General features: G+C 52.0%; 5 protein-coding genes across 5 annotated transcripts; 4 read left to right on the top strand and 1 right to left on the bottom strand.

Annotated features, from left to right (window-relative positions):
• Positions 1-1,575: 1,575 nt before the first annotated feature.
• Positions 1,576-3,551, top strand: SAPIO_CDS5168 (Chy and ring finger domain-containing protein; the record flags this gene model as incomplete). Its single annotated transcript, XM_016787551.1, has 2 exons — positions 1,576-2,586; positions 2,691-3,551. 2 exons carry the CDS (start codon positions 1,576-1,578, stop codon positions 3,549-3,551), a joined length of 1,872 nt encoding a protein of 623 aa, XP_016642882.1.
• A 1,361-nt stretch (positions 3,552-4,912) lies between these two features.
• Positions 4,913-5,788, bottom strand: SAPIO_CDS5167 (putative kinetochore protein spc-25; the record flags this gene model as incomplete). Its single annotated transcript, XM_016787550.1, has 2 exons — positions 4,913-5,460; positions 5,557-5,788. 2 exons carry the CDS (start codon positions 5,786-5,788, stop codon positions 4,913-4,915), a joined length of 780 nt encoding a protein of 259 aa, XP_016642881.1.
• A 499-nt stretch (positions 5,789-6,287) lies between these two features.
• SAPIO_CDS5166 (uncharacterized protein) lies at positions 6,288-9,452 on the top strand (the record flags this gene model as incomplete). Its single annotated transcript, XM_016787549.1, has 2 exons — positions 6,288-6,405; positions 6,457-9,452. The coding sequence occupies 2 exons, from the start codon at positions 6,288-6,290 to the stop codon at positions 9,450-9,452; spliced, it is 3,114 nt and encodes a 1,037-aa protein (XP_016642880.1).
• Positions 9,453-9,732: 280 nt separating this feature from the next.
• SAPIO_CDS5165 (uncharacterized protein) lies at positions 9,733-12,171 on the top strand (the record flags this gene model as incomplete). The annotated part of the gene is made up of 3 exons (XM_016787548.1): positions 9,733-11,117; positions 11,189-11,836; positions 12,144-12,171. The coding sequence occupies 3 exons, from the start codon at positions 9,733-9,735 to the stop codon at positions 12,169-12,171; spliced, it is 2,061 nt and encodes a 686-aa protein (XP_016642879.1).
• Positions 12,172-13,894: 1,723 nt separating this feature from the next.
• SAPIO_CDS5164 (uncharacterized protein) lies at positions 13,895-14,677 on the top strand (the record flags this gene model as incomplete). Its single annotated transcript, XM_016787547.1, has 2 exons — positions 13,895-14,154; positions 14,248-14,677. The coding sequence occupies 2 exons, from the start codon at positions 13,895-13,897 to the stop codon at positions 14,675-14,677; spliced, it is 690 nt and encodes a 229-aa protein (XP_016642878.1).
• Positions 14,678-15,051: the final 374 nt, after the last annotated feature.

Here is a 15,051-nt window from a genome sequence, read left to right as displayed (position 1 = left end):
ACAAGAGCATCAATTCCGCCGAGGAGCTCACGATCTCCGTTACTCGCGGTCTAGCACTACGGTAAGACAAGCAGCAACCTTTCCCCTTGCCGTCCGCCGGGTCGATTTCGTGATAGGGACCGACATTACTGTGTCAGTTAGATACAGCTCGGTGTCTCATGTTAGACCAAATTCATGTTTGGTCTTACAAGCTCTCCCGCCTGTCTGTTATCTGTGGCTGTCATGGGAGCTTGGCTGGGACACAGACCGCAGACCACATCAACTTTGCTTCGCGCCAACCAGCCTGCGAAGGAACTGATGTGTGGTCTCCAGAAGCATCAATTGATGGATGCCTGGCCGCTAGGAGCAGATCGTGGACTGGGGCGGACCCTGTTGAGCAGGGAGGTCCACCCAAAGCCTTGCGTCCAGACCCATCAATTGGGAACAATCCAAGCCTACCTTAGTCCACAGGTACACTAGTCTCTGCACTCTCCGATCCAGGGCCTGATTCTGCAGCGGTGCGCTTTCAGCATCAGCATCAAATATTAAGTGATGTCTGATGTACGGCCCATGCATACATGCAAAGTAAAAGATATATGCAGACTTGCGCATTTCATACATCCAGGACCCAAAGGCAATAAGAGCATGAAGTTTCCTCTTCTAAAACATGCAATAGTGGCACTTTTCTCATTTGACAGAGTCTGTCTCAGTCTCAGCCTCTGACAGTTGATGGTGGAAAGAAGTCGGATCAGTTGTCAAATCATCAACCACGGTTAATTGCATCAATTGATTGGGTACGTCTGCCCATCAGAGTGGTACCTCAAAGTCCACATCACATCACATGCTAGAACGCAAGGTTCTTCAGCCACTTCGTAAGAGGAAAGAGCACATCGAGACCTCTCTGCCCCGACGATTTTGCCGATTCTGGTCTAATTGTCAAGTGATGCACTGGTGTGGTCACACCGGAAGCCGCTAACTCAGGCTCACGCGCGCTGTTGCTCACTTTCGCTCCATGCTCACGTTGCAAGTCGTCCATTCATCTCCAACTTCCCCAACTCTCAGTCCCAGCTCCGTCCAATTGTACTTTTCCATCAATCTTTCTCCTCGGGCCTCGTCTTATGTCATCCTCCCTGGACCCTTCATACCTTCCCTTGTCATTGCCATCGCCATCATCGTCCCCAAGCTTTCTCCGGTCTTCATCTTGGTTCAGGGTAGCCACCACTTTGGGCTTTGGATGATGCAATCAACCTCAGGACAACCCCGACCGACAGATTGAACCACCAACGGATCATATCGTTGATCTTCATTCTGTTGTGATATCGTCCCTATTCCCGTCGTGTGCTACTCATTTCGAAACCTACAAACACTCCTCGCCCCCTACCCTTCCCCCGCCCCCACTCTTTCTTCTCCTCTCGTGCTCACCTGCTTCATTGTTTCCCCGTTCCTCGGGTCTTTGTCTCTTCGATCTAAACTACACTTTCCTTTCTCTCACACACCCGATTCATTTGTATTCTCTCTGGCCCTTGCAAATGCTCCTCTTGCATGCCCATTTGACACCTGCACCGTCCAAGCGCCAATCCCTCTGGAGCATACCCGATGTCCTCTCTCGTGTCTGAGTTCATCATTAATCCCGTTCTCCGACAAGCCCGGCGACTTTCCGAGATATCGCGAGCCGCTCCGGAGCAGCCGGCCCGCGTAGACAACCATGCAACGACGACACCGCCTCGCCCAGGTGCGCCGCCGCAAGTTATCGACAGTCACGCCATCGTAGACTCTCCTCCCACTCCTCGCCCAGCAACTTCTTCGACGCAGTCTACGAGTGTGGAATCACCGCAAACTGAGGATGCTAGGCCGTGGGTGTACCCCGAGCCGCCAGTCACCCCCACTCGGGATCAAACGCCAGGAACTGCCACAGCCACTATGCCTGTGGCAGTCTCCGAACCCCTGCCCGAGGATGATGGGATGGGTCGCCTCCGCCAGCGACTAATCACAATTCAGTCCATGGACGTCCCCTCGGTTGAGAAGGCGAGGCTCATGCATGATGCCTTAATGGAGGGATATCGGAACTCGCAGCGCCAGGGCAAAGACGGAGAGTCTGTGTCTCCGCCGCGTCCCATCCCTGCCGGAGAAGCCTGGGAGCAGTCTTTAGCTCTCAGCCCCCTCGATGCGCTCAAGTTCTGGCAACACCCGCTCGGAGAAGTCTCGCCATCCGAAAAGTTTATCCTTACCGCCGACGACGTGAAGCCGACCTACGCAGTAGTCGAGGGTCAGGTATCCACGACCATACTGGGATGCCAACACTACCGACGAAATGTCAAGCCGCAATGCTCAACCTGCCACAAGTGGTATTCGTGCCGGTTCTGCCACGATGCGGCGGAAGATCATGCTCTCATTCGGAAGGATACTAAGAACATGCTATGCATGCTGTGCGCCTGCCCCCAGCGCGCTTCAGATACCTGCATCAACTGCGGAGCGACGGCGGCGAGGTATTACTGCAACATTTGCAAATTCTGGGACGACCATCCGTTGAAGAACATCTATCACTGCAATGACTGCGGCATTTGTCGACGGGGCATAGGTCTGGGGAAGGATTTCTTCCACTGCAAGGTACGTTACGTCCGTTCCCGCCAGACATCTAGTTCCCGGACATTACTCGACTTTCATTCTCCATATTCTCCTTACCAAGCTAACTCATACTTGTTGATACCCAGACGTGTTGCGCCTGTATATCAATTGCCACCTTAGGGTCACATAAGTGCATAGAGCGGTCAACAGATTGCAACTGCCCTATTTGCGGCGAGTACATGTTTACCTCGCCGAAACCTCTAATTTTCATGCCCTGTGGGCACAGCATCCACAAGAAATGCTACCAGGAGTATGGGAAGACGTCCTACAAATGCCCCATTTGCAACAAGGCCTTCCGAAATATGGAGTCCCAGTTCCGCAACCTCGATGCTGCCATCCAGAGCCAGCCGATGCCGCCGGAATTTCAAGATACGAAAGCAACTGTGCTGTGCAACGACTGCTGCGCGAAGAGCACGACCAAATATCACTGGCTCGGTCTAAAATGCATGATTTGCCACTCTTACAACACGGTCGAGCTGCAGATCTTGGGTGGAAATTCCCACCACCCCGTTCCAAATGCGCCTGATGCGCAGGCAAGGCAAGACGTTGCAACCCCGGCGCAGTCGCAGGCACTGCTAGCGGCAGGTCAAGAAGGCAACGGCGAGTCATCTACGGAGCAAGCCACCGGGGCGATGGCAGTTAGGAGGCGATACTCGTCGCATGACCAAGAAATTAGGTATGCGATTGATCCGAGGCTCGCACGGTCCTTGTCGCCAGGCCATGGGATGGAAATTCCGATTGCAGCGGCCAGCGGCACGGCAGAAGATGACTTAGGCGAAGACATGCTCGGCTTCTGGTCAAGAGATGGAGGCAATGGCGCGGCCTATAGTGACGACGACGACCCCGGCTCCTATTATGATGATAGTGATTCCCTTCCAGATCTCAACGAAGAGGAAGAGGACGACGAAGATTCTGATGATGACATACTTCTTATTGGGCATAGGTAATCTCTAGCTTTCATTGTCTTCTTTTCCGACTAGAAGCGGACATTGCTGGACTTGGTCAGCTATCACACAAGGCGCAGGGATTATAGCGATATTGGGTTGAACGGTATATACATATGATCTTTCTTTTCTTTTTCAACACTTTGGCCAGGCAGCAAAGAGGGTCCTTTTTCTTGGGAGGTTCAGGGAGATATGACATGTTTACAAATTGGCATCGGCGTTAGATGGCTTTCTTTTCCTTTTTTTTTTTCTTCAGTTCCTTTTTTTTTTCTTCAGTTCTCGTCTCCTCTCATTCCCTCCGATAGAGTCGGTCGAGGTAGTACCTTTAATGAGACCTTGTCCTCATAGTATTTGCTATACATTGTTTTACCACATATCGTTAGGATTACACATTACAGAATAGTCAATAGACAATCACGGAGAGCAGTACGTCTTGATCCATTTATAATTCAGGGTATCATCATTTTTCTGAGAACAGCCAAGTAAGCTACGGCATCGCCTTGGGACTTGCTCTTCTTGCCATTAAAAACGGCCTTTGCCAACCTCGTCCAATTTTGGCATCGTAGGGGGTCAAGTCGGACGACCCGTCGCGATATCCCTCTGAACTTCCTGTGCCTCCAGTCGTAACTCCTTAATCACAGTCTTACGCGTATAGGAAAATATCAGTACATATCCAAGATCATGCCGACGGCGAATGAGGGTAAATAAGGAAAGGAAAAGGAAAGCGTCGGTGTTCATGGTCAGTCCCTTACAGCGAGAGCCTCCGGATTCACTCCATTCTCAATCATAGAAACGCATATTGATATTGTGCGAGCATCGAGATGGCAATTCTATACAACGCGGATCACAGCAAGTCAGCTCGTCTTCTTCTCTCTCTCTCGATGCTGCTGAAACGGGGACGAACGGACTAGTATGGTGGAGATTTCGTGGAGGATATCGACGGCCTGTTGGGCGGCGGCGCGTTTGTCCGCTGTCGCTTTTTCGCTTTGGGGGGGCATTTCTTTTTTTCTGGTGGGTTTGTGATGGGAGGATGGGTTCTTGGTGATGATGTTGAGGGAGGGTTGGATAAGTTGGATGAGTTGGATGAGTTGGTTGATGGGTCGAGGTGAGTTTTGGGTGGTGGGGTTAAGACGCGTCGCTGTTGCACAAGTAGTTTTGAGTGCTTGTTTATCTAGAGATTAATTGATTGATGCACGCATCTTTGGGCAACGAGGGAATCGTAGATCAGAGCGCAACACCAGAGGGATATTTCTCACAATTACAATACGAAAAAAGGTATGAACAAGACCCAATACAGAAATATCATAAGTCGTAACCAATCCCCTCCATTAAGAGCTACACGATACTCCCTCACCACCATTCTCTCACGCCCTCATAGCCTCGACAAACAACTCTCTCATCCCCTTCAACAACGTCACCAACTCTCTCGTCTCATTCATCTTCTCCAAAACCCTCTCCACCTTTTCCCTATCCAACTTCGGCCTACACTTCCCAACGTCATAATCTCTCGACGCCGTCACGAGCTCAAACCACGCCTCATTCTCCCAATCCTTCTCATCAATATGTGTATACACAAACTTGAGGTGATCCGTGTGACCCGCCCCTTCAATCTTGAGACACAAATTCGACACCCAGAAATCGAGCTCAGGCACATTGAAGCGAGCCTGAGCCTCGAGCTGCTGCGCGTGGGCTCGCTGCGCCGCCAGTCGCGCGTCGATCTCGCGCTGCGTCGCGGCGATCTGGGCCTTGAGGGCGTCGCGCTTTTCGATGTGCTTGTCGCGCTGGTCGGCGAGGGAGGCGATGGCCGATTGGATCTCGCGCGCTTCGGCGGTTTCTTTGGCGATTGTTTGTTGGTAGGTTGAGGTTTTGAGATCGAGGATTTCGATGTCTTTGCGCTTCATGCGCTCGTCCTCTGTAGTTGTGCCGAAATGTTAGAGCTCGAATAAAGAATGTAGACAAACACATTTGGTCGCTGTTCAATAGAATGGAGATTTTCCTCAAGCCGTACCTTGTAGCTCAGCCATGTTCATGCGGAACTGGTTCCTCTCCTCCAAAACGCGCTTCCTTCCTTGCTCGATGAATGCGTCGAATTTGGCCGTAAATCTCGCCATCCTGTCGCGCAGGTCATCGAAGCCGAAGTTGATGCTCGGCAGCGTGTCGGCGATGGACTGAGTTGGAGCCATCATCATGGATTGCCTATGGACGCTGGAGGACAAAGAAGGCTCGAATGCTGAAGTCATGGCGGAGGCTATACTCGGGCAGTGGTCTTGAGAGTTTTAGTTGTCAAAAATACGGTTATTGCCAACGATCCGATTGTAGAACTATTCAGGACTCGGCTCGATGAAATTTTAGGTGTGATAAGGAGCGGGTTGGGCGATAATGCGCGAGGACTATGTTTACAGCGTGGGGAAGTGATGATGCACGTTGTTGGGCCAACCGCCCATCTCGATGATGACTAAGAATATCGTGACGTGACGTCGGTCATTTTTACACCGGACTTTTGGCTTGTCTCGGTGAGAAAGTTTCGTTCACAATTTCGCACGCAAAATCTACTTCGTACAATGAGATTCAGATGAAACGGAATTTATGCACCGGGTCCCAACACCGAACATCTGTCGATACCCGAACACGCCGAGTTGCCCAACTATGATATTTTGAAATCCTCAATCTCCAACGACATGACCTTCATTCGAAATCAGTACCATCAGCGTGAGGTCTACATGGCGCCTTCCAGTCCCAATGACTGACCAAATTCGATCCCTATCGCCCTTTGGGCACACTGATTCTTTGCTATCCTCATCACACGACGGGGGAGACGGTGGTATTGAGACCCCTGAGGGTCGAAAGCTCAGCGACAGTACGTGAACGGGTAGGGTATATCAAACGGAACAAAACTGACTCCTAACAGCCCCGAAATTTCGCGTGGTCCGCAACTACGAGGCAGTAGCCCCTTCGCCAAAGAGCTCTGATATCGGGGAAGTGAAGCTGGGATATGACGAAAGACGTACCCAGGAACGCTGGCTGGAAAATGCCTTCCCGGAGGCGGTGCTTGGGAATCCCGTCTATCCGGACCTGTTGAAAGAGGCGGCGTACGATCTGACACTCACTGGCGACATCCCATCCTACAACCCGCAAGTGGTGGCCGGTGAAATTACGGATGTCAGTGTTTCGCTACAATCGATAAAGCCCGTGCCAGTTTTGGCCATGTCGACAGGAGAAGGCGGTCAGATTCTACGCGTCCTCCGGCTAACGAATTCGCCCTGGACCTGGGAGCCAGAAGACGACATGACTCTCAACATGTGGGATTTGAAACCAGGAGACCAGGAGGACGAATCGTACTGGTGTAGGGACGCAACGCCGATTACCCACATCAAGTTCGCTCATCATGTAACTCGGACAGGCGCCCTACGCTGGTTGATTGTCCAAAAGGAGACCTCGACGACGATTCTGAGTCCGAATTATCATGCGGTGCCTGTGGCATACAAAGATGCTGCTCTTGAGGAGCTGCCCGCCTCTCGGATTGATCCTAACCCCATCTTAACGCTCTCCCTCGACCACACTAAAGGTCGCGCGCATACCGATATCTCCTTCAACCCCCCCACGTCTACTTCGCTACCTCAAATTGCAATTATCGACAATCGTGGCTATTGGAGCATTTGGAACATCAAAACCACGCTCGTTTCGAGTAGGCAAGAGCCTAGAGCTACTCTATATAAACGTGGGTGTCCATCGTGGGACACTTTCCCTCTTCGCTCTGACTTTGGCATCCTCTGGTATCACCCGCCGCCTTCAGAGGAATGGGACTTTGCACAACAGTCGGAAAGCCACCTCACAGACAATATTGGTATAGACGGTGTCGTTTCCGTGACACGGTCTACCACGCTATTGATGTGGAACCGTACCACTATCCAACTTCTAGATACCAAGACCGGCATTATCTTTTCAATCGTTCCAATCACGGCACGCTCACCTAGCCAAGAAAAAATCTTGAGAGTAGTACCGAACCCTGCGGACCCCAGTCACGCTTTTGTTCTCACTACCACTTCTTTGATCTGCCTCGATATTTGTCCATCAGGAGAAGTAGCTCGCGAGGTGGAACCTGAAATTATCCGGTCATTACACCATGAGCATCCCGGTGACCGCACGCTTCAGCTCTCCGCGACTTGTATGCCTACTGTCGGTGATGGCGGGAACATTATGATTGCTATCTTTTCCAGCAGGACACCGCGACTGAGCATCTTCTGGCTCCACGAGACACCCGATGCATCTAGCCCGGGGCAGTTTTCGTATCAACTGCAGCACCTTCGTGGAGAAGACAGCACGGAGCTTGACGATCTTCGCACTCTCACAGTGCTGCCTCTTGCCACTTCGAGAAAGAAAACAAAGATCAGTTCCGAGAGGGAATCGCTATTCGATGACTCCGAGGTCCAGTTCCATCAAGTCCTGTCTTTCGGAAGACGGCAGAGCTTGGGTTACTGGGTCTGCGTGACTGTCAACGGCAGCCTAGATGAGATCCCAGCACCCATGACCCGGCCTGAGAAATGGCAGAACACACAGCAAGCTAGCCTCGCTAAAAGAAGGGTGAGGTACGTGAATTACATGGGAGAGAAATTTGTGGTGCCCGATGCTATGGTAATACCCGAGATATTCGTGCAGCCGGATGCAGAACTTGTCGGAGGCGTACTTGAGTTTGAGCCGTTGCCAGCCATTACTCGGAAGGCTATCATTAAGAGAGATATCCGCTCCGAGCTATTCCTGGAAGCTTACAGCTCTGAGATATGGGAGTGCGGACGGCAACTACGCCTTCGGTCCCTCAGCGCTCTCCGTCACGTTATTAGCACGGCTACGGCGACCGGCGATGTCCCGACAAAATCCGTGCTGGAGCACACAAATGAGCTTTGGGATCTCGAGGACGCCCAAGCGCTAGGGGAGGACCCTGCTTATCTACAAAGCGATGCCGAGTGGATTGACGAACTCGACAACTTAGTGCGATCCGGAATAGGTATTCTTACGCTCACCGACAACCATCCTAACCCTCCATGGCGAGCCGACGACAATATTAAGGAAAAGTTGTTCGCCATGAAACGGTGGATGGTGAAAAAGTGGCCGATCCCTCAGGGTGACGAGTTGCGCGAGGCTGCAAATATGCGACAAGAGGTCTTGGAGCACCTAGCGCGGCTAGAGCTTCTCTCATATCATCTCGTAGGCATGGACGAGTCATACCAACCTCACATAGCCACAGACTCCTCTATCCCACCCTCTTCTATAGCCGTCCCCAGCTCCTCGCAGGACCTACCATCTGAATGGTCCCGCCCCATTTTCTCCCAGGAAGTAATGTCCCAAGGATTCCTCTCCTCAAGTAAACGCCGCGAAAAGTCCGCCTCCCCCCAAAGAGAAGACAGCAGCGCCGCCATCCGCCGCCTCGCCCACCTCGCGGCCTCTATCGACCCGGACACCAAGCTCGCCAAAAAGCCCCAGCACTCCGTCCTCTCCCGATGGGAAGAGGCAGGCCAAGAAGACTACATCCCCTTCATCCAGATAGGCGCCGCCGAGAGAGAAGGGCAACTCCGCAGGAGGCAGGAAAAAGCGGCCGAGAGGCGCCGCGCGAAGGAGGAAAAGTACAGCCGGCTCGTGGGACGCAGCGATGCCAGCCAGGTTCCGGCCTCGTCGCAGATGCTGCCGCCGTTACTCGCGCAGACGCAGGTGCCGCAGTCGTCGCAGGCGGCGCCGCCTATTTTTAGCCAGGCTACGATTCCGTTTCGGCCGAGGGAGGGGGAGGCGTCGAGTAGCCAGGTGGGTGGGCTGGGGTTGGGGTTGGGGTTTACGATGTCGCAGCCTGTTAGTGGTGCGTTTGGGCAGCGGAGGCTGGCAAAGAAGAAGAAGAAGAAGGGCGGAATTAAGTGATGAATTGACAAGGCGGTCTGATTTACTATTACATGTACAAGGTACCTATGGAGAGCCGAAGCAGAAGCAGAAGGCTGGCTGGAACAGCTTCATGCAGCCTGGCGTGCAAAGGCGTTTATGTTATTGGCTACCACAATGAAGGCTTGGAGGGGGCGAAGCCACGAAGCCTCCCCCTCACAAAGTCTCAACTTAGTCGTTTCCTCCTCCATTCTTGCATCTTTATATCTGTATTTCCACCTCTGCTTGTCCTTCAATCTCCTTAATTGATAACCCCTCTCAAATGGCGGACCCTCTTTCCATCGCCGCCAGCATAGCCGGCCTCACAACATTTGTCGCCCAGGTCAGTTGCCTCGTTCGCAGATATCGCTCGAATTTCAAAGACCAGGCCTCCGATCTCGAGTCCACGAAGAAGAAAATCGAACAACTCCGGCCTATTCTCGACGACTTAGACGAACAGTTCGTGGAGCTGGAATGCAACTCGTCACCACCACTCGATGCCGCCGCCCTCGCGCGTGTTGACTCACTTATCAAAGGCTGCTCGGAGCACAAGGATACGTTGGAGAAGAGATTTGCAGAAATATTTGGCAACGATGTAACCGCTCAGGTGTCGGGATCAACGCAGCGTAATCCCGCGGTAATCAGGGGAATGGATGCGAGGCTCGCTGGAGTCCGTGATGCCTTTCGACGCTTCACGTACCCCATTCGGCGGGAAAAGCTGATGAGTATCTCGGAGGAGATTGATCAAATCTTCACAAAGGCTAGCCTCGCCCTGCAATTTTTAATGAGACGCCACGAAGCTCGTGTAGAAAGCAAGATAGATGACGTCCAGGCGACCGTCGATCAGATGAAGAATCTTCAGATGAGGACCGAAGATATGCAGAAAATCTCCGAGCTCCGTAAATGGTTAAAAGCCCCGGAGCCATCAGAGGATTATCAGCGGCTTGCGAGCCAGGCACACCCTTCTACTGGCTCATGGCTCATAAATGGTGATGCCTTCAAATCTTGGAAGGCTGATAATAACTCCTTCCTCTGGCTTCGAGGGTTTGCCGGCTGCGGAAAGTCTGTTATATGCTCAACATGCATCGCGCATCTCCTCGATGTTCGAGATTCGGCTCCGCTCGAAGTAGGAGTAGCGTACTTCTTCTTCACTTTTGCCGATGATGCCAAACAGGACGCCGCTGCAATGCTTCGCTCACTTGCTCTGCAACTCTCTCAGCAAATGCGGGACTATTCGCTGCTATCCTATCTCCACAATGAGTGCAACTGTCGACCACCAACAAATGACAAACTCAAAGGCTGCCTCAAGTCGCTCATCCAGAAGTATCGGCGGGTTTTTATCGCCATCGACGCCTTGGATGAAAGTCCTCGTCATACTAATCGTGACGAAGTCCTCGAAACTCTATCGGACATTCGCAACTGGCTTATAGAAGACCTCCACGTTCTGGTGACGAGTCGCGACGAAGAAGACATTCGTTATGCGCTCGACTTCAGCGATCATGCATGCAATATGTCGGCCTATGAAGTCATTCCCATGCAAAATGAATCTGTTGATGAAGACATTGCCCATTACATCCATGAGAAACTGGCCAAAACCCCTTATCTCCAAAAGCTTCGCCCGTTCCATACCCAAATTGAAGAGTTTCTATCGAGCCACTCAAACGGAGTGTAAGTAACTTCTCAAAAGGAAAAATAAAGAGAGAACGAGTATGGAGAACATAGACTAAGTGATAAACTAGATTTCGCTGGGTGGAGTTCCAACTTCTCGCGCTCAAGTCCTGTCCACGAAGTCAACACCACGTGTCAAAGTTCCTCGAATCTCTGCCTCCGACTCTAGATGCTACATACGAACGGATTCTGGCGGACATAGACGAAACGGTCCGCGAGGATTCGAAAAGACTTCTTTCCATCTTATGCTGCGCAGTGGAGCCTATGGATGTCGAGGAGCTACTTGATGCCCTCGCTGTGGACTTGGATCCCGAACCGGGGTTTAACGAGCTACGGCGGTTGCATGATGAGGACGACCTGCGTACGATATGTCCCGGTATGATTGAGGTTTACCTGGAGGGCTGGGAAAGCGAGCATCGCTTCGAGGGCTGGGGAGTTAGCCACTGCTTAGTCCGTCTCGCTCATTTCTCGGTCATGGAATATCTGGTATCGGACAGGATAAAACGGCACGCCGCTTCAGATTTTCACATCAATATCCCTAAAGTGCATGGCGATGTTGCAAGAGTCTGCCTCCACTACTTAATGGACCCGAGCATTATCAAAGCGATACATTCGGCCGAGCTTGCCAGTTCCACGCAGGATGAGCAATCTGATATTTCAAGTGGCCCTTTTAACACGGAGACGACCAGCTACTGGAAATCAGAACCCCCGTTTACGAGGTACGCCGCCAATTATTGGCCGGAACATTATCGCAAAGCCGCTGATGGGGACCAAGCTGGTCAGCTCTGTGACCTCGTCATACGATTCTTTTTCCGGCCCCCGTCATTCCACACCTGGAGAAAGCTGTTGACATACGATATTCTTACAGCTGATTTCAAACGTCCAGTAAGGAATGGTTTCACGAATCTCGAGTCGCCTCTGTATTACCTCGCCGGCTTTGGCCTATATCCAGTTCTGAAAAGTCTTCTCGGCAGCGGATCTAGTTGTCAAGAATTGGAACCTCAACCCCGGTCTCTAATTAATCAGTTTGGCGGAGAATGTGGGTATCCGCTAAGCGCTGCAGCCCTGGGCGGCCATAGGGAAGTGGTCCGGCTCCTTCTCGAAGAGGGCGCAAGAGTGAATGTAGTGACTGATATGGATCCTTTCCCGACGGTCTTGATCACTGCCGTAACGTCAAACGACACGAAAATAATACAGTTGCTTGTTGAGAATGGGGCAGACGTCAACGCACGCGTGCGGCATTACGGAACTGCGCTAATGGCAGCATCTAGAAGTGAATCAGTTGGAGTTATGAAGGTACTTCTCGATTCCGGGGCAGACGTTGATATACGCGACGAGGGGTTTAACGGAACCGCTCTGATAAGGGCATCTCGCCAAGGATCTATTAAAGCTATGCAGCTACTTCTCGCCCATGGGGCAGATGTTAACATACACGCCGGGATCCACGGAACTGCGCTGATAGCAGCAGCATCTAATCATGGATCAATTGAGGCTATTCAGCTGCTTCTTGATTATGGGGCAGATGTTAATATGTGTGCTAAGGGTAGCAACGGAACTGCGCTGATTGCGGCGTCTTCCTGCGGATTAGTTGGAGCTATGCAGTTACTTCTCAATGCTGGGGCAGATGTTAACATGCGCGTCGATGGTGGTTACAGAAGACATGGAACTGCACTTATAGCGGCATCTGCTAACGGATCAATTGAAGCTGTGCAGCTACTTCTTGATTCCGGGGCCGATACTAATATGTGTGCTGAGGGGGCCTACGAAACTGCACTTATAGCAGCATCTGTTAACGGATCAATTGAAGCAATGCAGCTACTTCTTGATTCTGGGGCAGATGTTAATGCGTGTGCTAAGGGGGACTACGAAACTGCACTTATAGCAGCATCCTACCGTGGATCAGTTGGAGCAACGCAACTACTTCTCAATTCTGGGGCAGATGTTAATAGGGATTTGGGAGAGTCGTATGGCACGCCGTTGGCGGCGGCATGTTATCCAGGAGGTGCTGCAGGTGGATGGTTTCTTCTTCATCGGGGGGGAGATGCAAACACGATTGCTAGGGGCGGTTTCGGGACTGCACTGATTGCGGCAGTGGCGGGCCGCAATATAGATGTCGTGGTAATGTTGCTCGAGGCGGGCGCCGATGTGAATGCCCAATCCCCGGTGTCTGGAACCGCTCTTATGGCGCTCGTGAAGGGAAGACCGGTGATGAATCCCGTCACGGAGATTGCGGACGCTGAAAGGATTAGTTTCGGTATGGTACTTCTTGAGAAGGGGGCGGACATAAACGCGCGGATGGAGTCTGGTGAGACGGCTCTTGAGCTGGCTGAAAGATGTGGTGACTCTGTCTTTGCGGAGTGGCTTCGTGAGCACGGGGCCATTCGAACAAGACGCCGGGCATTGACAGTCTAGAATCAAACTTTAGTATTTAAGTGTGCAGAATTAATGGAATATGTTTGATGTCAGGACATTAGAAACTGGCGGTTGCTGCCGTGCTCAAGTCGTCGTCGTCGTCGTCGTCGTCTTCGCTGGAGAATTTGTTAGTGAGACGATGACGCTTTAAATCCGGCAGCTGCATTAATGCACCCCACCTTCCCTTCCCTCTCAAGACTTCATCCCACTTTCAACAATCAAATCGCCACAGCACATTTCGAATAGCCCCAATCGAGCCTTGAGCCTACAATTTACTCGCATCCTCACACTCTCAGAGAACAAATATCCATCGATAACGCGAAGGTAAATCACACTAAACAAAGTTACCGTCTCCCCGCCCCAAAATGTCCCACCACTGTCACGACGAGCACCACGACCATGGAGGCCATGGCCACGACCACGGCGCACACGACCACTCGGACGACATTACGCCGGCGCTGCAATTCTCGCTCTACCAACACATCAACTTTGACGAGATCGTTACGTTTAATGAGGCGCGGTTTGGTATGGGCCGCGACGTCGTGAAGAAGACGTGGGCGGAGAGGCTCAATAATGAACCCGAGCTCGAAAGCGACGCCGACGAACAACTCATTATGAATGTGCCGTACGTAGACTACCCATTTTTTTCTCTCACGTCATTTGCAAATCCAGTCGGACTACACAGCACTCTTAACAAGAAACTAACCCCCCAATTCAGCTTCACCGGCCAAGTGAAACTCCACTCCATCTCCCTACGCACCTCCAACTCCCCCTCCGCCCCCAAAACCCTCAAAGTCTTCGTCAACCGCGACAAGCTCGACTTCTCCACCGCCGAAGAAGCCGAAGCCACCCAGACCTTCGAGCTCTCGCTCACCTCCGACGTCCAGGAGCTGCCCGTCAAGCGCGCCCTCTTCGGCAAGGTGCGCCGGCTGTCACTCTTCTTCGTCGACAACTTTAGCGAGGGTGAGGAGGACGTTTCGAGGATCGCGTATGTTGGGTTCAAGGGCGAGTGGATGCAGCTGGGGAGGGCGCCGGCGAATATCTTGTATGAGGCGGCGGCGAACCCGAGTGATCATGAGGTGAAGGGCGTTGGGGTGAATAAGATGGGGTATGGGATTGGTGGGGGAGGGAGGGGGAGCGGGTTTTAGGGGGTAGAAGAGGGTAAGGCGAGTATTAAGATGAATGTGAGTTTTGAGTGTGAAAATGAAAATGGCACTTGTAGAAGTGAGCAGGACAGTCAAGCTGTGAACATCGGGGTGAAGCTCTTCGTAAGGTGCGTGATGATGGTTAATCACACTGTGTAAGATACCCACAGCCACATGTGGCTTGTCCGCTTCCAACACGTGCACCAGCCTCACTTTGACCCAATTGAAGCAACAGCAAAAAAATCTCAAAGCCTCTCATGAGATCCAGCAGCACCAAAGCTCTGCTTCCATCGACGAGCATCTTACCCACCAACGACAATATCCTCCGAGTCCCACCATATCAATCCGAATGAAACGAAGGAATTAATTCAAACGAA

Source organism: Scedosporium apiospermum (genome assembly GCF_000732125.1).
Source record: "Scedosporium apiospermum strain IHEM 14462 chromosome Unknown SEQ_SAPIO_0097, whole genome shotgun sequence".
NCBI classification, from domain to species: Eukaryota; Fungi; Ascomycota; class Sordariomycetes; order Microascales; family Microascaceae; genus Scedosporium; species Scedosporium apiospermum.
The sequence above is the reverse complement of the archived record's forward strand: the minus strand, read 5'-3'. Positions and strand labels throughout refer to the sequence as shown.